The sequence below is a fragment of the Artemia sp. Qi Xiang Cuo genome, chromosome 4, assembly GCF_049724085.1.
Source record: "Artemia sp. Qi Xiang Cuo chromosome 4, ASM4972408v1, whole genome shotgun sequence".
Taxonomy (NCBI): Eukaryota; Metazoa; Arthropoda; class Branchiopoda; order Anostraca; family Artemiidae; genus Artemia; species Artemia sp. Qi Xiang Cuo.
In genome coordinates, this window is record NC_142797.1 from 27486816 (window position 1) to 27512903 (window position 26088).

General features: G+C 37.0%; 2 protein-coding genes across 3 annotated transcripts in view; one reads left to right on the forward strand and one right to left on the reverse strand.

Moving 5' to 3' along the window:
- LOC148952953 (uncharacterized) overlaps nucleotides 1-26088 on the forward strand; it is a 41051-nt gene that overhangs the window by 9516 nt on the left and 5447 nt on the right. For both annotated transcript variants that reach the window (XM_089087477.1, XM_089087476.1), the window contains exons 2-3: nucleotides 17339-17903; nucleotides 22724-23059. In XM_089087477.1, coding sequence (XP_088943603.1) covers nucleotides 17347-17903; nucleotides 22724-23059 — 893 coding nt within the window. In that variant the 5' untranslated portion in view covers nucleotides 17339-17346. The remainder of the gene's footprint in view (nucleotides 1-17338; nucleotides 17904-22723; nucleotides 23060-26088) is intronic.
- LOC148952954 (uncharacterized) lies at nucleotides 2853-16693 on the reverse strand. Its single transcript, XM_089087836.1, has 3 exons — nucleotides 16662-16693; nucleotides 5697-6790; nucleotides 2853-3242 (listed from the first exon to the last, which is right to left on the reverse strand). The coding sequence occupies exons 1-2, from the start codon at nucleotides 16691-16693 to the stop codon at nucleotides 6100-6102; spliced, it is 723 nt and encodes a 240-aa protein (XP_088943962.1). The 3' UTR covers nucleotides 2853-3242; nucleotides 5697-6099.

Below are 26088 nucleotides of genomic sequence, written 5' to 3' on the forward strand. Positions count from 1 at the left end.
TTTGACTATTTTATAAGCAGAAAAAGTATCAAGGACTATATTGGATCAAACTGGCTGACTTGTGATATCTGTGTTGAAGTCACCAGCGACTATGAAATGATAACCAGTTGATACAGCATACGGAAGAATAGCCTTAAGATTTGCTGAGGCTTTCATATACGTGTTTAAAGCGGAAATAGTTTTTTTGTTACATAGGAAATATACATTTATTAGCACAGTATTACCAAACCGAACCGCAAGGATGAATGGATGAACCGCACTGTGAAAACACACAGGAGAGAGCAAACTCAGGTTATTGTTTTACAATGCACGCAAGGCCTCCAGAAGGTCTACCAAAAGTGACCTCAGCATTAGTTGTAAAAACGGAATGATTACAATTTCTTTTTAACACGTTAATACTAGTAGAAGTCAGGAGGTGTTCTTGAAGGCATACTATGTCAAACTGGTCACACAATTCATCAATCATATGGTCCTTTAAACGAATACCATTTATATTAAGCAAAACAATCAAAACAGGCACAATCATTTCTTCTTGGCAATGATACCTCTCAGCACTTTGCATCTAAGACTAAAAGAAGCATGATTTTCACCACAATTGGCACATCTTGCATCAATCTGGCAGGGAGAATCCTTGGTGGAAATATGAGGGCCCAAACAGCGTCCACACTTTGCAACCAAACTTGTAAAATCAGCTACTCTCTGGTCTGGCGAATGACATTTGAGACAGCACCGAGGTGCCGACAGATATTCTTTCACTGATAAGTATTCATATCCAAGTCTAACACCATTTTGCATAGCCTTGGCTTTTGACATGGAGTCACAACACTCAAGTTTAACCGTGCCTGTGTCACCAAGCCACATAGCTTCCACCACACCTGTATATCCTTGAAAGAATGGGAGGTCTAATTCCTTCGATATTCCTCTGACTATCCTGAAAAACTGTTTAGTGATCACCTTGGATGGAGATTCTGCTATAATCACTGAAATTGAGTCTTTATATTCTTCAGCAGCAGATTTTTCAACATTAATTAGCCATTTGTCACCTTGCAAACTCAGCTTGGTAACTGCATCATGACAGCTTACTTTATCTAGCACTTCTTTGCGTTTTATCGGATCATTTACTGTTTGCAGCACTTTAGAGACAAGAACAGTGGTGTAAGAGTCAGTTGACGGCGTTGCATGGGCAGGCAGTGGTGGAAAGTGATTATCATACGGATTGAACTTACTTGAAACAGTCTTTAGGAAGTGTTCCATTCTATTCAATTTTACGTTCAAACTCGAATAAACCAAAGCAGGGATGACAGGTGCATCATTTGGAGAATGAATTACAAACATTGGTAGGTCTATGTCTTCATTGTCACATTTCACAAATATGCTTAACATATCCTTCAGATGGCTTTTGAAAGCCTTCGACCCCTGTCTTCTCGGAAGCTCAGTCCCAGGTACGGCTGCATCGTAGAGGAGTTTTTTGTATCTTCGATTGCACTTGGCAAGTCCAGAAAAAACTCCTTTCCAAACTTCAGTATTTCGTTTTCATTCACTCCATTATCACGGTTAAATTGCAAAAAATTTAAAACCAGCCAAAAAGCAAGTCCATTATTCATTATTCACTGTACATATCATAAAAACCAGACCATACCAATAAGCAAAGGAAGCGTAGTGCTTGCTTGTTAGCAAAATTGAATTATAATCAGATTATTAAATCAAATTAAAAGATAGTAGAATAATAGAGTACCTTATATGAGTGAGCAAATATATCCAATGGTAAAATAGTCTGTAAATATCAATTTATTATTTCACTTATTGTGAAACTGACGCTCACTGCAATCCACTGTAATTTATTCTAAATTTAATCTGGCTTAAATATCAATAGATGTTCATAGGTCAAATGCTAAATGATAACTGGTAAAATGATATGAGCTGTGTTATATTTATGAGTACATTTCAAGAGTATAAATTACATCATTTTCTTCCAGGAGTGCTTGTATTGTTTTAGTATCTATAATACATGCACAATTACGTCAGATAACTCTGGACAGTTAAAGAAAAAGGCAGAGAACAAAAAATGGCAAAATCACATTGAATTGCAAACAAAAACGGTGCACAACAAAATTTGGGGTTAGAAGACAAAGCAAAATCAGAGGCAACGCTATAGCGTTGCCTATAGTAAAGGCCATACAGCTCCAATGTTTTATTATTATTTATTTATTATTTTTTTTCCCAGATTCAGGTTCAGGTTCAGGTTCATTTATTATTCAATCTTACATAATGACACTAAATATATACAGATATCTGGCAGTGAGACAAGCTCGTTTTGCACAGATAAAAAAAGAAAACAATAAAGAAATATACGGATTTTCATTCAAAATGGTAGACTTCACAAACAAATATAAATAAATCAATAAATGTAAGGTTAATTACTCACCACATCACGGCAGACACCCACCCGACAATAAATAAACAACACTCAACCAGCAATGGGAAAATAAGAAGGATATCAATAACCGATATAGATCGAAAAATAATAACATAAAAAAAAAAAAAAAAAAAAAAAATATATATAAAAATAATGAAAATATTATTTGACTAATAAATGTCCAAAAGGAATGTTGTTATTTAATTTTTTGAAATTCCAATCGACACATCAAAATCAAAAATAGATTCATATTGGTTCCACCTGGCAACCACACTATTTCGTAGAGAAAACCGGGACCTTTCTGAAATTATCAACGGCTGGCGTAGTTTGCGTATGCTGCGAGCTAGATGAGAAGATGGCAGAGCAACTGGGAACAAATCAAAAGAAAAGAAATAACTGGGCAGTGACAGGAGATTATGATTAACCTTGAATAATATCGAGTTAAAAGTAACTGCAAGTTCAACAAGAAGAATATTCAATAAACAATATAAACTCTTTGTAGAAGACTTACTGGGGAAAGACGCTGGGGAAGGAAGATAACTTTTTAAAATACGAAGCGCCTTATTTTGTTGCCTCTGAAGCGGAATTAAATGGGATCTGAAAGTATTCAAGTAAATAAGTGGGCAGTAATTTAGATAAGAATGAACAAGAGCGAAATAAATAGAACGCATAGCTTCGAGCAGCAAAATGAATTTCATACGTTGCATAATACCCACGTTCCTTCCAAGCTTCAAACTTATACCATTTATATGCGGCTTCCAACTCAAATTTGAGTCAACCAGTACACCAAGGTAACGAATAATTTCAACACGTGATATATCCATACCTGAAACAGATGACTTAATCAACTTCAGACATGGAAGTGCCCGTGACGTACGCGAAAATACCATAAACTTTGTTTTTGAAGTGTTCAGAGCTAGCCTATTTGCCGTAAACCATGCTACTAGTCTATCGAATACTAGACTTAAATTATGTTTGACACGATCTTCATCGATTGCAGAGACACTACAGGCTGTGTCATCTGCGAAGAGAACGGTCAGCCCTAGGTCCTCAACTGAATTACTAATATCATTAACATAGATTAGAAACAACAGAGGGCCGAGAATTGAACCTTGGGGCACTCCAACTTTATTTGACTGGTTCGAAGACGTTGATATAACTTCGCCCCCATCAATACACTGGACTCTATCGCTTAAATATGACAATATTATCGATTTAGCCGGACCACGTATACCACAATTAGACAATTTTTCATTTAAAATCATGTGACAAATAGTGTCAAACGCTTTCCGTATATCCACGAATATAGAAGCTGGAATTTCACACTTATCCAAGGCATCATGAATAAACTGGGCTACTGCCAAAATAGCATGCTCTTTAGAATGTCCTTTTCGAAACCCGAATTGGGACTTACTGAAAAAACTATTCTTGTCAAGAAAATTTACAATCCTCACGTACAAACAACGTTCAATAATTTTTCCGAAAGCAGATAGAATAGATATGGGCCTATAGTTGGACGGATCTTTTATATCTCCCCCTTTGTGTAGTGCAATGACACGGGCGGACTTCATACATGAAGGGAAGATACCATTCTTGAAACAAAGATTAATTATGTGCACAAGACAATTTACTATACTAGGCATAATCGATTTAAGCAAGTTCGTAGAAGATCCGTCGATTCCTTCTGAGTGTCCATTTTTGAGTTGATGAAGTACAAGCATCAATTCAGCAGACGAGACTGGAGTGAGGAATATGGATCGGTCAGTAGAAGAGGGTAGAAAACTTTTGAAATCAGCAGAATTTGGCGTTGATTTTTGGGATGCCTCTTCCGACGTCTTTTCACCTATTTTAGCGAAGTGCGTGTTGAGCATGTTGGCGACGTTAAGTTTTCCTTTAACAGCTGTATCACCACCTGGGGGCATCATTTCGTCCGGAAAAGAATTCAACCTTTTTTTGCCGATACAATCGTTTATTAATGTCCATACCTTCTTAGGAGATCCATGCGCGCTATTGAATGCCTTCAAATAGTAGAGCTGTTTAGCAGACCTGAGAGCCTTGGTTAAGCAATTTCTGTAAGCTTTAAAAAAGGCTTGATTTGTTTCATTGGGATTCGATAGATATATTTTATACAGCCTGTTCTTTGATTGGATCGACCTTAGTAGTCCTCGTGTAACCCAAGGCTTTTTAGATCTGTTGTAACGTCTTAGACGGGTTGAAGACATCGGACAAGCCACATTAAGTGCTGTGGTAAATTCGTTGACAAAATACTGTGAAGCTTGATTTACATCCTCGCAGTTAAGCACGGAGAGGGGTCAATTTTAAGCAGCAGTTCATTCAACCGCTGAACAGATGTAGCATCAAGCCTTCTAGTTGTTTTGATCGGAGTCGCCGTTTGTCGCCCAGTTTTTATCTCCATCAAAAGCATAAAGTGGTCTGACGTGTCATCGATAATAGCATGACACGAATCAAATTCCATATTCAGAAAAATATTGTCGATTACCGTTGCTGTCGAGCTTACAACTCGAGTTGGAATACGACAAGCTGGGAGAAGCCCCAGCGAAAGAAAAGTGTCAGAAAATCAACAGCTGAAGGCGAATATTGTGTAGATGAAAGATCATGACCAGCATTACTTATATCAATATTAAAATCCCCAATGTACATAATCTTCCGATTTCGCTCGATTGCGATCGAAGAAAACGCTTCCAGCTTACTTATGAAATGTTGCACCGAAGAGCTAGGTGGTCTGTAAAACAAACAACACAACACTTTTTCACTACCAAAATCAAGCTCGACAACCAAAAATTCAAACAACATTTCTTCATACATAGAATCAAAATCCGAAACAATCCTGTAAGTAATATCATAATGAATAAAAAAACCAAGGCCTCCTCTCGATCTGTCATTCCTAGTCTTAGAAACAAAATTGTAACAGTTAATATTCGCTAGGTGACTAGTTGACTCATTTAAGAAAGTCTCACATACAGCTAATACATCAACTCGGCAGCATGGAAGGAACGAAGATAAATGGTCCAAACTACTCATCAACCCGCAACAGTTTAAACTCGCCAGCCTCACACTACCAGGAGAAACATGTCCGTTAATCTCATTAGGGAGTAAATATTTGTTAATAGGGAGGGATCTAATAGAAATATCATATTCATCATCCGAAAAACCACAATCTGCAGAAATTTTTATTAAATCTAATGGGTCTCTCTCAAAATCTCTCAACCTACTCGATGTCTCATCATCAGTAGAATTAATCATAATCATTTTGACTTACCAAACCGTCTGGTGGGAGTCTGTAGTGATGCGGCAATAAATCATCAACCAAACCTTGATGTGGAAGAGTACGGCACGTCTTGTGAAATATCTGATCTTCAACTTAAAAAAACACACGAAGCAAAAACATAACATTATTTATAGGCCTATGGAAAATAGAAAAAAAGAATAGCGACGATGAAGCATAATCTGGCATGGCAGACTTAACAAGTCGAAGTCGCATTGAGCACTGAACACAATAAGAAAGAAAAAACAACGAAAAGAAAAAAACCAACACTGACTAGTGGTCATTTTCCCAATCATGACACACACCAACAAAATGAACTTGTTTCCTCTCTCGATCGCGGACGTATTTCATTAAACAAATAAAACAAATAATGGTCCGCGTATACACTACAAACAAACTAATTAATCTTTTCCCAGTCAGAGGAATCACTTTTTTTCACTTCTAGCCATAAGTTAATACCCTTATGACGCACTCTGGATGAAACGATATGTTTCGACTCTTTCATTTCTTGTGCTTTCGAGAGTAGGGAGTTTCGAATCATGTTGAGAGCAGGGGGCAGGTCTGTAGAGATTATAATCCCACTACCTTTTAGCTTTTTAACATTGTTCATGATCGACTGGACATCACTCTCCGAGCTTAGTGAAATAAATACGGGGGACTCCTTGCGTCGGCTATTTTGCTTGCTGCGCCTATTTGTGATGTTTGCAGCCTGTGAAGAAATCCGATAGCACTTAGTCATAGATATGTCACTAGTTACACCCAGCTTTTCGCTAACTAATTTAATGACGCTATCTTCAACTTTCTTGTTAGGCTCTTCTGCCGGTAAACCATGCACAATAAGGTTCAGACGGCGATCTTTCACGTCGATAAGTAGTAGCTGTTTTTCCAGGGCCTGGTACTTGTCGACATACTCGTCGATAGTTTTCTCAAAGTTATTAAGCCTCACATCTCGGCCGGCAGCCTCCGTTCTCAGCGACGCGATCTCAGAAGTAATTACGTCAAGCTTATTATTTAATTCTGTCTGCGTAGCAATAATAGAATCTAGTTTTCCGCTCAAAACTTTTCTGAACTCGTCGAACGATTTTTGCCTAACATTAGCCGTGATAAATCTCGATTATAACTCCGCTTCGGGAGGATTGGGGATTAGCAGTTCATTTGAAATAGCATCAAAAGGGACTTACTGGCAAGGGGTGTGTGTGAATACCCCCCGTTAACCAAATATATCACGATTAAATCAGCTCTTGACTCCTACAGGCAATGCATGAAACAGATTTGGTCAATTAACAGTATTGCAGATCTCATGATACTTCTCAGTAACTAAGCTGTTTCAAAACTGAAACAGCGACACTTCATATGGAATAGATCGTAATAGAAACTTCAAAGGGGGCTCATTCGATTGGAAATCGAGAGTTCTAGTGCCCTTTTTAGTAATCAAAAGTGATTGGAGGGCAACTAGCCCCCCCACGCCCATCATTCCCCCAAATACATCCAATCAAAATTTCGAGATAGCCATTTTGTTCAGCATAGTTGACTTCCAGATAGAAAATATGTTTTTGAGGAGGACACTCCCCTACAACCCTCCAGGCAAGGGTTTATTATGCCCAGGGGGCATATAAGAACAATGTTGGCACAATGTATTATTTATTATATTTTTTTTCCTTTAGAACAGGGCACTTTGTATCAAAGAAGTTGTTGTAGAAACTTCAAAAAGGGCTCATTCGGTTGGAAATTGGAGTGGCTTGTGCCCTTTTTAATAGTCAAAAGTGATTGGAAGGCAACTAACACCCCTTCTACGCCCAACATTCTTCCAAGCACATCTAATCATAATTTGGAGATAGCCATTTTCTTCGACGTAGTGAATCTCCACATGGAAATTATGTTTTTGAGGAGGACACTCCCCCACAGCCTTCAGGGCAAGGGTTGTAAGTTATGGCCTGGCAGCATATAAGGTTTTTATAGAAGGTGTTGTCATAGAAACTTCAAAAACGGCTCATTTGATTGGAAATTTAAAGGGCTAGTGCCCTTTTTGATAGTCGAAAGGGATTGGAGGGCAACTAACATCTCTCTCACGCCCACCTTTTCGTAGGCAGCGCGATAGTGCTGCTTAAGTAAAGAATGATGTAGGCACAATGTATTATTTATTTTTTCTCCATACCCAGGCATTTTGTATTGAAGGAGTTGTCGTAGAAACTGCGAAAAGGGCTCATTCGATTGCAAATCGGATTGGCTTTTGCTCTTTTTCATAGTCGTAAGTGATTGGAGGGCAACTAGCCCCCCCCCCCCACGCCCATCATTCCCCCAAACACATCCAATCAAAATTTTGAGATAGCCATTTTGTTCAGCATAGTTGATTTCCAGATAGGAAATATGTTTTTGAGGAGGACACTCCCCCACAACCCTCGGGGCAAGGGTTTTAAGTTATGCCCTGAGGGCATATAAGAACGATGTTGGCACAATGCATCATTTATTATTTGTTTCCTTTAGAGCAGGGCACATCGAATCAAAGAATTTGTCGTAGAAACTTCGAAAAGGGCTCTTACGATTGGAAATTGGAGTGGCTAGTGCCCTTTTTCATAGTCGAAAGTGATTGGAGGGCCACTAGCCCCCCCCCCCCACGCCCATCACTTCCCCAAACACGTCCACAAAAAATTTTGATATAGCCATTTTGTTCAGCGTAGTTGATTTGTAGTTGGACATTATAGAAATAATTCTTGTGAGGAGGACACTGTCCCATAGTCCTCAGAGCAAGGTTGTAAACCATGCCCTGAAGCAATATAAGTTTTTATAGAAAATGTCGTTATAAAAAATTCAAAAGAGGCTCATTCGATTGGAACTTGATATGGCTGATACCTTTTTTAAAAGACAAAAGTGATTGGAGCGCAAGTAGCCCCCCACACATCCATCATTCCCCCAAACACATCCAATCAAAATTTTGAGATAACTATTTTGTTCAGCATAGTTGATTTTCATATAGAAAATATGTTTTTGAGGAGTAAACTCCCCCACAACCCTTGGGGCAAGGGTTGTAAGTTATGCCCTGGGGGCATATAAGAATTTATAGAAGGCGTTGTCGTAGAAACTTCAAAAAAGGCTCATTCGATTGGAAATTCAAAGGGCTAGTGCCCTTGTTAATAGTCGAAAGTGATTGGAGGGCAACTAGCCCCCTCCCACGCCCATCTTTCCCCCAAATACATCCAATCAAAATTTTGAGATAACCATTTTGTTCCGCGTAGTTGATTTCCAGATAGAAAATATGTTTTTAAGGAGGACACTCCCCCACAACCCTTGGGGTAAGGGTTGTAAGTTATGCCCTGGGGCCATATAAGGTTCTTATAGAACGCGTTGTCGTAGAAACTTCAAAAAAGGCTCATTCGATTGGAAATTGAAATGGCTAGTGCTCTTTTTAATAGGCTAAAGTGATTGGAAGGCAACTAAAACCCCTTCCACGTCCACCATTTCCCCAAACACATCAAATAAAAATTTTGAGATGGCCATTTTGTCCCACGGCATTCAAAGTTCAGGAAATTATACCTTTGAGCAGGACACTCCCCCCACAGTCTTCAGGGCAATGGTTATAAGTTATTCCCTGGGGGCATATAAGGTTTTTATTAAAGTCTATTGCAGAAACTTGAAAAAGGGCTCATTCGATTTGAAATTCAAAAGGCTAGTGACCTTTTTAATAGTCGAAAGTGAGTGGAAGGCAACTAACCCCCCTCTTATGCCAACCTTTTCCCTAAACACATTCAATAAAATTTTAAGATAGCCATTTTGTTCAACGTAGTTGAAAGTTTTGGAAATTAAATCTTTAAGGATGACAACCCCTCCCCCCACAGCCCTCAGGACAAGGGTTGGAAGTTATGCCCTGGGGGAATATAAAGTTGTTATTGAAAGTGTTGTCGTAGAAACTTCAAAAGGGCTCATTCAATTGGAAATTGAAAGGGCTAGTGCCTTTTTTAATTGTTGAAAGTGATTGGAGAGTGACTAACGCCCCTCTCACATCCACCATTTTCCCAAACACATCCAATAAATTTTGAGATATCCATTTTGTTCAAAGTAGTTGAAAGTTCTTGAAATTAGGTCTTTTAGGGTGATAACCCCCTCAGAGCCCTCAGTGCAAGGGTTGTAAGTTATTCCCTGGGGGCATATAAAGTTTATATAGAAAGTTGTTATAGAAATTTCAAAAAGGGTGCATTTGATTGGAAATTGAAATTGCCCTTTTTAATAGTCGAAAGTGGGTGGAGAGTAATTAACCCCCCTCTTACGCCCACCATTTCCCCAAAAACATTTAATCAAAGTTTAGAGATAGGCATTTTGTTCAACGAAGTTGAAAGTTCTGGAAATTATGTATTTAAGGATGACAAACCCCCCAGAGCCCCAAGGACAAAGGTTGTAAGTTCTATAGATAGAGTAGTCATAAAACTTCAAAAGGGGCTTATTCAGTTGGAAATTGAGAGGGCTAGTGCCCTTTGTAATAGTCGAAAGTGATTGAAGGGTAACTAACCCCCCTCTCACGCCCACCATTCCTTCAAACACATCCAATCAAAATATTCAGATAGCCATTTTGTTCAACGTAGTAGAAAGTTCTGGAAATTAGGTCTTTGAGAATGACACCCCCCCCCCCCAGCACTCAAGGCAAGGGTTGTAAGTTATGCCCTGGGGGCATATAAGATTTTTATTGAAATTTTTGTCGTAGAAACTTCAAAAGTGCTCATTTGATTGGAAATTGAAAGGGCTAGGGTCATTTTTAATAGTTGAAAGTGATTGGAGAGCGACTACCGCCCCTCTCACGCCCACCATTTCCCCAAACACATCCAATCAAAATTTTGAGATAGCATTTTGTTTAACGTAGTTGAAAGTTCTGGAAATTCGGTCTTAGAGGATGACAACCACCCTAACAGACCTTATGGTTGTAATTTATGCCCTGGGGGCATATAAGGTGTTTAAAGAAAGCGTTGTCGTTTCCAAAAGGGCTCATTCGATTGGAAATCGAAAGGCCTAGTGCCCTTTTTAATAGTCGAAAGTGACTGGAAGGCTTGACATTTCTATAGTAAAGATCGATGTGGGTATAATATATTATTTTTTGTTGTTGTTGTTGTTAAGACCAGGGCACTTCGTATTGAAGGAGCTGTCGTGGGAACCTCGAAAAGGGCTCATTCAATTGAAAATAGAAAGGGCTGATGCCGTTTTTAATAGTTGAAAGTGATTGGAGGGCAACTAATCCCCCTTCCTCCCAGTAAAGTGCAAATTTTGTTCTGGCCTTGGGAGGGCATTGGGGTTTTGCGCCCAACTTATGTTAATTTCTGCTCGTTTTGTTTTTGACTCGGATATTTGTTTTAAGTTCTGTTCGTTTTGGGTTTCATTTATTTATCGATGCTGATTTATGGTAGTTTCATGCTTGGTAGATTATTTTATTTCATTTTTGCTCATGTTTTGTTTAATGGAGTTCTTTACTTTTCTTTAAAAAACTCATTTTTCAGAAAACTTTTTTTAATTAATCCCCAAACACATCCAATCAAAATTTTGAGATAGCCATTTTATCCAACATAGTTCTAAGTTCTGGAAATTAGCTCTTTGAGGATGACAACCCCCCACAGACCTCAGGGCAAGGGTTTTAAGTTATGCCCTGGGGGCATAAAAGGTTTTGTATAGACAGCGTTGTCGTAGAAACTTCAGAAAGGGCTCATTCGATTGGAAATTTAAATGGCTAGTTCGCTTTTTAATAGTCGAAAGTGATTATATGGTAATTGACACCCCTTCTACGCCCACCATTTCCCCAAACACATCCAATCAACTTTTTGATATAGCCATTTTGTTCAACATAGTTGAAGGTTCTGGAAATTATATTTTTGAGCAGGACACTCCCCCTACAGTCTTTAGGGGCAAGGATTATAAGTTATGCCCTGGGGGCATATATGGTTCTTATGGAAGGAATGCTCGTATAAACTTCAGAGAGGGCTCGTTTGATTGGAAATTGAAAGTTCTAGTTCACTTTTTAAGCGTAAAAAGATTTTGGATGGTAACCAGCTCCCCCCCCCCCCAAAAAAAAAAAAACCTTCTTTCACAAATGCATCCAATAGAAATTTTAAGATAGCTATTTTGTAAAAATAGTTCAAAGATAATATAACGAAAATTCCGGTGTTGACACGACCCCCCAGGTCTCGGGAGCAGGCATTCTAAGTTATGCCCTGGGGGCATATATGGGTCTTATGGAAGGGATGCTCGTATAAATTTCAAAGAGGGATCATTTGATTGGGAATTGTAAATTCTAGTTCACTTTTAAGGGCCAAAAGAGATTAAATAGAACCTAGTCCCGCCCCTCCACGTTCTTTTTTCCTAAAACATCCGATAAGAACTTTGAGATAGATTTTTTTTAAAAAGTAGTTCACAAACAATAAAAAAAAAACTCCAGGGTCAACACAGACCCCCAGGACCCGAGGGTGGGTATTGTAAGTTATGCCCTGGGGGACTTTATGGTTCTTATTGAAGAGATGCTCGTAAAAACCTCAGAGATGGCTCATTTGATTGGAAATGGAAAGTTCTAGTTTGGTTTTTAGAGTCAAAAGAGTTTGGAGGGCAACTAGCCCACCCACGCCCCTTTTTTTCCAAATGCACCCAATAAAAATTTTGAGATAGCCATTAAGTTAAAAATTGCTCAAAAGTCAAATAAGAAAAACTGAGGTGTCATCACAACTCCCCAGGGCCTGGGGCAGGCGTTGTAAGTTATGCCCTGGGGCATATATGGTCCTTATGAAAGGGATGCTCGTATATACTTCAGAGAGAGCTCATTTGATTGGAAATTGAAAGTTCAAGCTCACTTTTTAATAGTCAAAAGAGATCGAGGGGCATATAGCCCCCCCACGCCTTCTTTTTCCAAACCCATCTGATGAAAATTTTGAGATTGATATTTTGTTAGAAATAGTTCAAAGTTCTGATAACAAAAAACTCCAGTGTCGACACAGCCCCCCTGGGCCCAGGGTTAGGCGTTGTAAGTTATGTTCTAGGGGCATATATGGTTTTTTATGGAAGAGATGCTTGTATAAACTTCCTAGAGGGCTCATTTGATTGGAAATTGAAAGTTGTAATTCACTTTTAAGAGTCAAAAGTGATTGGAGGGCAGCTACCCTCCCCCCACACTCAATTTATTTTTTTCCCAGGGGCGCTTCATATAGAAGGGGTCGTCGTATAAAATTTAAAGAGGGCTCATTCGTTTGGAAATCGAGAGTTCTAGTGCCCTTTTTAAGATTCAAAATTGATCGGAGGGCAACTAGCCCCCAAACCCTTTTTCCCCAAATACATCTGATAAAAAATTTCAGGTAGCCATTTTGTTCAAAATAGTTCAAAGATCATAGTACAAAAAACTCCTTTACGTATGGCCATTTCGTTAAAAATAGTTCATGGGTCAGATGAAAGAAACTCCTGTGTCAACACAACCCCCCAGGTCCCGGGCAGGCGTTGTAAGTATTGCTCTGGGGGAATATATGGTTCTAATGGAAGGTATGCTCGTATAAACTTCAAAGGCCTCATATGATTGGCAATTGATAACTCTCTCTCACATATTTATAGTTAATAGCGGCCAGTGGGCGGAAAGCCCCCCTCTCCATATCCTACTTTCCTCAGACTAACCCAAGCTGAGCTTTGAGAGAGCTATGCTTTTACAAGGATATGTTGCTTAGAATACAAAAACTGTAACTTAGAAACAACCCCCAGGACCCAGGGGGCAAGCCTTTTAAGCTGTTTCATTTGGCCGGATATGCTTCTTATGAAAGGGCTACTCGTATAATCTTCAGAGAGGGTTCATTTGAATGGAAATTAAAAGTTGTAGTTCATTTTCTCAGAGTGACAAAAAAATCGGAGGGCAACTAGCCCCTCCCGTCCTCCACGCCTTTGGGTGTATTGGAGGGACAAACCCATCCGATAAAAATTTTAGGTGACCATTTTGTTAAAAATAGTTCAGCCATCATATATTAAAACTCCAGGGTCGACGCAACCCCCCAGGGCCTAGGGACAGGCGTTGTAAGTTATACTCATGGGATATATATGGTTCTTATAGAAGGGATACTCGTATAAACTTCAGAGAGGGCTCATTTGACTGAAAATGGAAAATTTTAGTTTACTTTTAAAGAGTCAAAAGATACCGAAGCTTAATTAGTCCCCCACCTCCTTTTTCCCCAAACCAATTTGATGAATTTTTTTTTTTTTTAAGTTTGATTTTGAAATAAGGAACTTTTAAAAACTTGAAATTTTTTGTCAACAAAAACGAACAGAAATTAATTAAAAAAAAAACTTTCCGAAAAATAAGTTTTTCAAAGAAAAGTAAAGGCCATTTTAAGCTTAAGCTCAGCAGACACAAATACCTTTTAAAATTCAAACTCAAAACGACCAGAAATTACTATTAAAGAATAAATGAAACCCAAAAGGAACAGGAATTAAATAAACAATCATAGCAAAAACATACAACAAGTAATAATATAAATGAATAAATAAATCTTAAAGCGAGTAATGCTTAGATTGAATATGAAAATGAAGCTTAAAACGAAAAAAAAATATTTTGCTATTGAAGTATAAATGAAACTTAAAACGAACAGAAATTAAATAAACAATCAATGCAAACAAACGTACAATAGATATTAATGTAAACTTTCAAACATATCTCAAAATGAGCCAAACGTAAATTGAATATGCAAATCAAGCTTCAAACGAACCAAAATTACCACAAACAAGAGTTTGGGTATGATTACTTTCTTTAACTGTAAAAGTCTAAAACCTGCTCCGCCTTTGTTGTTTTGCGGAAAACCATATGGGTCTTGAACAGTCTTGGAAAGTATAAACAACATCAAATGTTATATTTGATGTAGCCTATAATGATATTAATTGTTGTAAGATCCATCAGTTCAAGAACTTATTTCACTGTAATTTTATTTTTATTGTCAATGCTGTAAGAACTGGAAAAGAAAATGTTTGTAATATAATTCGTTTTCAGTTAAGCGCCAATGAGGCGGTAGGCTTTTGGTTTTTATTTACAGTTAGGAAAAGAGGTAGTATCCAAACACTTGTGTGTGGTGAAACTATATTCGTCTTTAACAACTTTAAAAAGAGCTAATAAATTAAACTGAATATTTGATGTATAATGATATTAATTGCTGAAAGCTCATCAGTTCAAAATGTTACTATAATTTTAAAGTTTATTTTCAATATAAAGTAGAAAAGAAAATATTTGTCATAAAATTGGTTTTCAGTAAAGCGCCAATGACGCAGTAGGTTTTATACTTTTACACTGAGAGAAGGAGGTCATACCCAAACTCTTGTTTGTAGTGATTTTTGTTCGTTTCAAGCTTGATTTACATATTCAATTTAAGTTTCACTCCTTTTAAGATGAATTTATTAATTTACGTTAATATCTATTGTATTTGTTATTGTATTAGTTTCTCGTTCAAGTTCTGTTAGTTGTGAGTATCATTTATGTATCAATATCAACTTATTTTTTTTCGTTTTAAGCTTTATTCGCATATGAAGTCTAATTTCTATACGATTTAAGATCTATCTATTCATTTGTATTATCAATTGTTGTATGCTTTTACTGTGATTGTCTATTCAATTTCTGTTCGTTTTGGGTTTCATTGATTCTTTATTATTAATTTCTGGTCGTTTTGAGTTTTAATTTCAAAAGGTATTTGTATCTGCTGAGCTTAAGTTTAACATGGCCTTTACTTTTCTTTGAAAAACTTGTTTTTCGGAAAGGTTTTTTTAATTAATTACACAAAATGAAGGAATGTGTTAGTTTAGCATGTAGGAGTCTGTGAAGGATAAACAGGAAAGATAAATTGACTTTTAGTATTTATGACAGCTGCAAAATTGCACGAGATGACAAATGACTTCAAATAGCTAAAGAAAAAGACAAGCAACAAGAAATAGCAAAAATCCCATTGAATTGCAAACAAAATGTAACTTAATACTAAAGAATAATACAATAACTATGCTATTGTCTAATGTAGATGATAATTTCAGAAATTACAATGAAATAAGGAACATGTTATTTAATGAAATAAGGAACATGTTATATCTTGCCAGCCAAAGGTCTTACATAAGATAAGCCCAATATTGGACCAGTTTTAATATTATTTTTCAGTTTATATTTTTGTTCAAGTGATGATGCCTCATCTTTAACCTTCTTCTTTACTTTTTGATCCTTAGACTAGGCGTGTAGCAGCATCTGCTATGCCAACAAATTTGCTAAGAAATGGATAAGGTGACCCACAATATAGCTCTTTCCCAATTAACTTATTGTCTAAGTCTTTTATATTTCCTTATCTTCTGATAAAGTCGTTAATCTTAAAACTAGTGGCTGGCTGTCATTAGCTTTAGGCAGAGTATAGAATTCTTTTAAATTTTTCAAGGGATTTTCATCTGAATTCATAGTTTTAAAAAATTCTGCCTCTGATATTTTGTGTTTAAATCCATTGCTACTTAACTTCTGAACTTCTTTTTCAAACTTCTAAACGTACAAACAATCGGTAGTGTTTCATTGTCTTTCTTCATATGTAAGGTCTACTTGTCTTCATATGTAAGGAGTTACTTGTCTCTTCATTAACTTTACCTTCAAATCGAGTGATTGAATTGAGTTAATCAAAATCAGGGGATTCTGATACGAGATGATGAGGAGGTAAAGGCAGTAGCTCTTTACTGAAAGATGGAAGCACACTAATAAGCTGCTGATATGGACTAAGTGGCTCAGAGTACTCATAGGTGATTTTAGCACTAGAAAATCCTGGGACATCAGAGATGTGTGCTTTTTTGTAAGAATATCACCATGACCGAAACTTTAAGTCCCCCTTTATAGTAAGAGATGATCTAGTTACAGGTCTTTGCATAGTCTTCTACCATTTAGTTCTGATTTGTTTCAGCTGGGAGCTGTTGGTCCTCATCATCACTCTCTGAGACTAAAGAATCATTACTACATACCCTCCAGAGGTATGTATCATCACAAGCATCATCGCATGATGCTTGTGTATTAGGTTCTGGATTACCCACTTTGTCTGTGTAATAAGTTTTTTTCAGAGGCAACACTATAGCATTGCCTATAGTAAAGGCCATAAGCCTTCAATGTTTGATTGTTTGTTGTTTTTTAGAGGCACTTCAAAATGGAAGGGGTCGTCGTATAAACTTCGGAGGGATTTGATTGGAAATTGGAAATTATAGTGCCCTTTTTAAGAGTCAAAAGTGGTTGGAGGGTAGCTACGTCCTCCATGCCTTCATTTACCCAAATGCATCTGATCAGAATTTTGAGATAGCCCTTTTGTTGAAAATAGTTCAATGATCAGATAACAAAAACTGTGGGGTCAATAAAACCCCTCAGAGCCCAGGGGGTGCATGTTAAAAGTTATGCCACAGGACAAATAAGGTTTTTTAGAAGGGGTGGTTGCATAAACTTCACAAGGGGCTCATTTGATTGGAAATTGAATGTTCTAGTTCTTAATTTTAAGAGCCAAAATTATTCAGATGGCAACAGCCCCTCCCCATGCCCTCTTTTCCCCAAATGTATCTCAATTGAAAAAATCATGTTGAAAAAAATCCTAATTCCTATCAAGATTTATTTAAAGATTATGAATTTTATTGTTTGTTTTCACATTTCTTTTCAGATTATAAAATGACATCAGAAAATAGGGAATACTCTTTGAAACCAATCGTCATAATCGCAGCTGATCAAAAACTATCTTCTAATGACCTCATTCACTATCAAAATAAAGTTCAAACTTGTATGAAGCTTGTTCAGGCTGTTATATCTGAATTACTTCAAGTTCAAGGGTTTCCAGGCCGTATTTTATCCCTAGAAAATAAGGATGAAGTTAACGTATTTACTTCTGCATATACTGTTTCTCAATTACATGATATGGACAAGAACTTTATTTGGGAATGTTTAGCAAGGGAAATATTTACCCTCCTTGGGAAGTATACGCATTCAAAAATCATAGGATTTTTAACTTGTGCTGAATATGTTAAAGTGAATAATGATGTTGTCCCTAAAACGTATATTGATGTTTTGAGAAGAACTAGAGGATATGCCATGTGTGCTGTTGGGGGCTTTGCCTTGATTGGAATGGCAACATTTTATGCTTGGCCCTCTGCAATTGAAGACATACCCAAATACCTGAAAGATAGAACAATAGTGGATAGAACAAAGTACCAGGATGGATGTTGCATGAGGTATGTTTTCTTACAGCCAATCTTTCTTTAATTTAAGTTTAATAGGAAAAGCACAATGATGAACAGTAACCCTTACCTCTGAAAAATATACTTTGTTGCAAATATACTCTGTATGCTCACAAGGTGGATCTAGAAAAATCTGGGGGGGGGGGGGAGAGGCGGGCAATGTGACAAAACTGCCAACAATTCACCAAATTTATAAGTTAATTTAATAGAAGAGTAAAAATAGAACATGTGCTCCAGAAACCTGGGGTTTTCTCTTGGCCCCAGTATCCGCCCCTATATGCTCATGAATGCATGTATATTGTAATGCATTTTCCAACACTTCTGAGATTGTATAACTAGCAATAAACACTTTCTTTTATAGTTTACCTATAGTAATGATTATAATTGTTTTTATTTTTTATCTACTAATAGCCACCACATTTTAACTATAACGTTTTGTAACAGAGGGAAGGATTCTAACCTTTTTCTGTGCTAAGTTCCCGGTACTCTATGTTTTCCTTTTTTTTTCTAATACTGTTGTATGCTGTTTTACTGCGTGTTGCGTGTGCGTGTAATGTAATACTGTGTAAAAATGGTAATTTTTATTCAGATTTTAATACTTTAGCTTGGTTTTCATTTTGTTTTGTTTTCTGTTTAGTCATACTTGTTGGAGTACTCGAGGGAGAACATAAGTTTTTCATAGCGTAATATTTATTTATTAAATTGATGCTATAATTTATGAATTAATGAATAATTTTAGTAAACCACAAAATGAAAAATGGTAAGACTTCTGTTGATCATAGTTGAGTAAGGACAAACAGAGGAATTAATATCTTCAATACAGAGGACCATAGCCCCCCTGCCCACTGGTTATGCTAAAGTTTTGACATATTATAGAAACTAATTAATTGCATGTGCAGCTGTTTAAAAAACAGCTGCACATGCAATGTAAAAGAAACATTCTGGTGACAATTTTTTTCTATGTAGCGATATTCTGGAATTAGTAATTTTCATTTGAATTCAACTGAACAGTAATTTACAGTTACAAAAAGACAGTTTCGAGATTTCTGAAAGAGTCTGAGACCCTTCAAGAATGGGGAAAGATTGAAATAAAAAAATACACAGTTGTCAAAAGCTCTCTACTGGAGACCTATACTCCCCCTTTGAAGAAAAAGAACAAAACAATTGTTTTTTTTTTGGATGGGCAGCAGTGATTTGCCTCCTTTGTTTTTGATTTTTTTTTTTCCATGGGTGATTTAACAGAACCAGTTGTTGCTGAATATCAAAGAGTACCGAAAGAGATGCCACAATTTTTCTGCCATTGACCATGACAAACATTCATGGCCAATTTGTCATGGTCTAAAAGCCTCAACTGGGGTTTACAGTTTCCCATCTTAAAAGCCATGGGAAAATTATATTTAAAACAGAAAGCACATATGTGTCATCTCCTTTTATTTTTTTTTTTTTTAAAGAGGGTAAAAATACATATCAGCAGAAGAATAAACTGCTGTAAGACAGCTGCAATTGCATTAATATTTTCGTTAATTTTTGTAAAAAAAAAGAAGGCATCACCGGAACTGGCAAATCAATTTAACTGAAATTGTTAGATAGAAGGAAGAACAATTCTTTCAAAGACTCGATGCCTAAAAATCATAAGATGCTATTCAATAAAAACAGACAAAATTCCCAAAAATTGGAAGAAGCTGTAGAAATTGTATAGTTTATATTTATGAACAAAGATATCAAATCATTACCTTATTTTTTACAAAATCACTTTAAGCAAAAGTTATATTTAGAAAATATCTTTTGACAAGTAGAAATGAGGGAGAACAAAATATCCGGTTAGAAAACACGTGACAGTGAGGATTACATCGAATCATAAACGAAAGTGACGCGCAATAAAATTTGCGGTAGGAAGAAAAGCAACAGCGAGAATCATAACAAATCCCAGGATAACTATAAAATGTATGATCGACATCCTGTTGAAATTTTATCCTATTGATGAAATCCTATAAAATGTATGATTCTTTGAATGTATGAAAGAAAAAATTTTCAACCGTTGAACAACATGGATCTTTCTTTGGATATATATCACGCAGGAAAAAGCCTTAGGCTTTTTCTTGGCTGGATATAGTAAAGAACAAACCCCAGTTGCAGCATACGTAACATTCTGTTTTACTGTAAAGTCATTTATGCTTGTAACCTACGATTGTGACGTTATTCATCATCTTGTTTATGAAGATGCGGTTTTTTTTGTCAAAATATTTATTTTATTTCAAATTGTGTTTTGCCAATTACAAAAGGCACTATGTATAGTAATTTTTTTTAGCATGAGTCCTTAAATAGCTCTCTATGGTGTTCCAGTACCCCGCTAGCAGAAAACGGGAAAAAAGAGGACATATAGGCAAGGCCGTACCCAGGATTTTTTTTTTGGGGGGGGGGGGGTGTTTACTCAAAGATTTTTTGGGGGGAGGGGGGGGGGGTAAACTAAAAACCTCAAAAAACGCATACAAATTTTGTTTATATCCATTTTTGTTACGTTTTTACAAGTCAGGCAAACATTTCGGTTGGAGGGGGTCAAACCCCCTACGCTTCCTCCCCTGGGTACAGCCTTGCATGTAGGTGCTTCTCATGCAACAAAAGTGATTTGCCTTGTTGTTCAAGTCAGGGGACTGTAAGTTTCATGGATAGAGTTTTCTACCATGGTGATTCCAATGATGTCCTTTTTATTTCGATTCGATTTTGTTTCGAAATAACTATTTTTGGTTACTATTGGCCAAGGTTCGTCCTTTACTAGGTTGCAGCTACCACTGCAACCACGATTATCCTTAGTTTTGACTATTCATTAGGTAAGCATAATTACCAGATCTGCTTGTCAGGGTTTGTTCTTTACTAGGCTCTTGTTATACAAAAAAAACTGATTTGTCCAAGTCAAGCATTCTCTTAATGTCCTTTGATGTTTTTTTGTTTCTTTCAACCGCTTCTCATTGCATAACCTAGTGATCTCAAATGTGGCCATCCCAGGGAGACGTAAAATTTATATTAGGTGTTGTCACTTTTCAACTTATTGCTATGTTTCTTCAGATTTCAGCAAGTATAGGTCGATTGTGATTTCAATATCCTCTTTGATAACGGTGCAGTTTACCCCCTCTTCTGAATTAAACACTTTAATAACAAAATTCTAATCTAAACGCTACAAATGGCAAAATTTTTACTTCATTGCATACAAGAACTTTTTTATTGTTTTCAGGATCACTTCCAGTTTAACTGCATCTGAGCCTCTCTCCTAATCCCTGAATATAGCCCCAAGCTTTATACAGGAGTGCGACGGTTTGTTCCTTCTTCAAATTGACAATATAAAACAACTGTTGGTGAGAAATAGTTACAAAAAATAATGCTAACCAATAAATCAGCAAACTTTTCTATATATCATAGGGGTATACCGAGGCATTAGGAAAGGGGAGGGGACTGTGATGCAGTTGAATTAGAAGCAACTCTGAAAACCCAACAAATAAAGGTTTGCTGAATGTAGCCGGGCAGAAATATCCAGAAAAGGGGATAAAGTGACCTGTTGATGTGCCCCAAGATTGCCAATGAAAAATTGCGGAGGTTTTGGTTTGTATTATTTTTGGACTTATCCCAGCTTCTTATCACAAGAAGTTGTTGGGGTGCGGTAATTTTTGGTTGCTGTGATTTTAATCAAGAGATTAAAGGACACTTTCTTCTGGAGGTTTTAGACCATAAATCTTTACAGCCATGGTGCTATCAGACTTGAAAATTTCATTTTTGGGGGTTTATTCCTCGGAGAGTGACTTGTAAGCGAGCATTTTCATCCTTAAAGTGAGGGGTTACGTAAGTAGGCTAATTGGTCTACATTTTATTTGTCTTCACAACTTTTTTAGGGTAGACAAATTTGTGTTCAATGGTATAGCCTTAGCTTGCACAGGATGAATTTTTGGAAATAATAGCATAGATATGACCAAGTTTCATGCTTTAGGGGAAAGTAATAAAGCACTAGCTTGTCTACATATTTTATTTCAAAACTACAGCATTGATTGGATGTCAAGATGTAGAGAGTAAAGTTATATTTGAGCTGAAACACTGTATTGTGACGCTGTCTTTAAAGCAGATGCTACCTTTCCCCCCCCCCTTTTTTTGAAAAATTCTTCATAGTACACAGCCTTTTAAAAGTTGAGGGTAAATAACTAAAGTGTTTAATTGATGGCGAAGAAGAAAATAAATGCTGCTTCCGATGTCCTTTCGTTGGCAAAGCTGACCAAAGACTGCTGCAACACTTCAAGTTGCTGAAGCATCGTAAAATTCGTTAAATAACTACTCTTCGTTTTAAGTTTTTATTTACCTATTCACGGTATCTTCTGTTCGTTTTATCTTTGACATTTATAAGACTTTACTTTAGCTTATTTTTTAGTTTCGCATAGAAGTAAATCCATAAGCTCATAAGCGTAAGACCATAAGCATAAAAAGAAGAGAGGAGTGGTGACCCCCTCACACAATGGATAATTTTGTGTTCGTTTTAAGCTTGAACATCACTCTTTAGCTTTATTTGATATAATTTGTATTTTAAAAAATAATTATTTTCTGTCCACTCTTAATATCACATTTTAACCTTTCCGATTAAAGCCCTCACCTTGAAATTTTGATGTGACTCCATTTTTTGCTGCGATACGCCTTGGGGATGGGAGGGGGGAACTGACGTATAGAAGGTCCTACCTGCCATCCGTCCTGAAGGCAACTACGATCTGACTATATCAACCAATATAAGCAACCCTTCAGTTGTTTACTCACTTTATTGATTATTTCTTTCTACATTTTAGAGGAACTTGGGGAAGTTGCTACTCATCAACAATGGGGGCGATACTTCACGAGATTCTGCACTTATTTGATGTTGTACATTATAAAGAAGGCATAATGGGCCAGGGATTCATGGATATGGATAAATTTCTCTTGCAACATTTCTTGAAGGGGACTGTTCAACTGCAAAGGAGTAAAATCGAGTTGTTTTCAGATAAAACTTCGCAGGCAGTATTTGATAAAACTAGGATGGAAGAGTTTGGATGTTTCTACTTAGATAGAGCTTCTCTAGTAACTCTTGCTCTTAGCAAGTATCTGAACAAGTTTGAAGATATCAACATGAATATACAGCGTCTCGGGTAATTTTCGGTATTATTTGGCTAATAACCTTCTCTCTCTCTCTCTCTCTCCCTCTCTCTCTCTCTCTCTCCCCTCCCTCTATCTCTCTCTAACTTTCTCTCTTTCCCACTTTCTTTCTATCTTTCAGAGGCAACGCTATAGCAATGCTTGTAGAGGCCATAAGCCTTCTATGGTGTATTATTATTATTATTATTTTCCAGGGACTTCATTTGGGGGGGGGGGGTTTGTAGAGCCCATGCCCTTTGACTATCGGGATATGAACCCCTATTGCCCCCCCCCCCACAATAAAAATGCCGGAGATTCTCCCCTGAGCACTTCATATGGAAAAGATGGTTGCATTAACTTTGGAGGGGCTCATTCAATTGGAAATTGGAAGTTCTAATGCCCGTTTTAAGAGTCAAAAGTGATCGGAGGGCAACAAGCCCCCCCCCCCACGCTCTCTTTTTTCAAAACTTATCCGATCAAAATTTGAGATATCCATTTTGTTCAAAATAGTTCAAAGATTAGATAGTAAAAACTCCGGGGTCGACATAACCCCCTAGAGCCCGGGGCCAACCCCCAAGTGTTGTTAGTTATGCTCGGGGGGCATATAAGGTTTTTATTGAAGGTGTGGTGGTATAAACATCTGAGAAGGCTCATTTGATTGGAAATTAAAAGTTCTAGTTCGCTTGTTAAGTCAAAAGTGGTCGGGGAGCAACTGGTCCCCCCCTCTCCCATGCCCTCTTTTCCCCAGATGTATCCGATCGAATTTTTGAGATAGTTATTTAGTTCAAAATAGACCAAAGATCATATAACTCCGGGTTTAACACCCCCCCCCCTCCAAATCCCAGGGGCAAGTGTTGTAAGTTATGTCCCGGGGGTATATAAGGTTTTTATGGAAAGGATGGTCATATAAACTTCGGAGGGGGCTCATTTGATTAGACATTGAAAGTTATAGTTCCATTTTTAAAAGTAAAAAGTGATTGGATGGCAATTAGCCCCCCCCCCCCTCCCTGTTTTCCCCAAATGCATTCGATCAAAATTTTGAAATAGCCATTTTGTTCCCACTAATCCATGTATTATTTAGCAATGTCTCTGGGTTGACACAGCCCCCCAGATCGCGAGGGTAAGGATTGTAAGTTATGCCCCGGGGGAATATAAGGTTCTTATGAAAGGGGTGATAGTATAAACCTTGGAGGAGGCTCATTTGATTGGAAGTTGAAAGTTCATAAGTTTTTTATTATAAGTAATATAATATAAGTAGTACATAAGTTTATTAATCCTCATTCATAAACAAATAAATTAATTAAACAACACTTTCACGCTGGAGAAAACCTATGAAGGTTTGCGATCGCGCGAAACTCCATAACTCAACTATTTACATAAACCTCAACTATTTAATTAAACTATTATAAATAAACCAAAAATAGATAAACTATATCCTATATATATATATATATATATATATATATATATATATATATATATATATATATATATAATATAATATATATATATATATATATATATATATATATATATATATATATATATATATATATATAATAATAATAAAATTAAAAAATATAGAAAAATAAATAAATAACTGAATTAAAAATGATAATACATAAATAAAATATAAAAGAAAAATAATAATAACCAATCCAGTCTCCATCACTCATTATACTCCACTCCCTCTCCCCCCCCCCCCCCAGCCAACCATACCTTAGCCCCTACCCACCCTTACGTTCCCAGCCCACCCTTACCTCTTCAGCTCCTCTTTCTCCCCTACCCAACCTACCAGCCATAATAGAATTTAACAAATTCCCCCAAAAAATAATCTTTTAAATTCTTTTTAAATTGAGGTACATGTTCCGCCGCTCTAATGATCAATGATCAAAAGCTCATTCCATACTGATGGACCCAGGTGTTTCATTGAAAATGAAGACTTGGCACAACGACGCAAATTAACAACCATATTATCACTTTGTCTAGTTCCATAATTATGCAGGTCACTATCAATTCGGTAAAAATTCTTAAAAACATCAAGGGTTAAGCCATTCATACACTGCAAGACGAAGACTGCGGCTGTGTAATCTCTTATCTGACATGTGTTAAGGAGCTTCAAGGACTAAAAATAGGCACGTATGTTACGTCCATCCTGGACACACTTACAGCTGGTTGTAATAACTTTATTTTGTAGAACATGCACTCTTCTATAGTTGCATAAGAAGTTACTCAGTTTTAGTTTCCAATCTTCAGAGCCAAAAGTGATCGGACAGCAACAGGCCCCGCGCCCTCTTTTCCCCAATGTATCCAATTCAAATTTTGAGATAGCCATTTTATTAAAAATAGTCAAAATACTATATATAAAAATGCCTCCGAATTTAACACAACCTTCCATATGGTCGTATAAACTTTGGAGGAGGCTCATTTGATTGAGAATTGAAAGTAATAGTTCCCAAATTTAAAAGTCAAAACTGATCAAGCCAAAATTCAAGCCAAGCTTCATGGGCTAAATAATTTTTCTTTACGTTTGTAATATAGTTTAGTATTAATAAAATGATGATGATGATCGGAGGGGAACAGCCGAAATTTTGAGATAGCCGTTTTGTTCAGAATAGTCCAAGCGAAATTTTGAGATAGCCTTTCGGTTCAGAATAGTCCAAGGACTAAATGCCTCTGGGGTCAACACAACCTCCCATAGCCCGGGGGCAAGGGTTGTAAGTTATGCTCCGGAGGTATATAAGTTTTTTTATGGAGGGGGTTGTCGTATAAACTTTGGAGGGGGTTTCATTTAATTGGAGACTGAAGTTCTATTTCCCTTTTAAAGAGTCAAAGGTGATCAGTGGGCAACTAGCTACCCCCCCTCTTTTCTCCAAATACATCCGACCGAACATTTGAAACAGCCATTTTGTTTAAAATGGCCCAAAGGTCATATAACAATGTCTCCGGGGTTGACAAAACTCCGAAGAGCCCAGGGGTATGGCTTGTAAGTTACAACCCGGGAGCGCATAAAGCTTTTATGGATAGGAAATTGAAAGCTTGG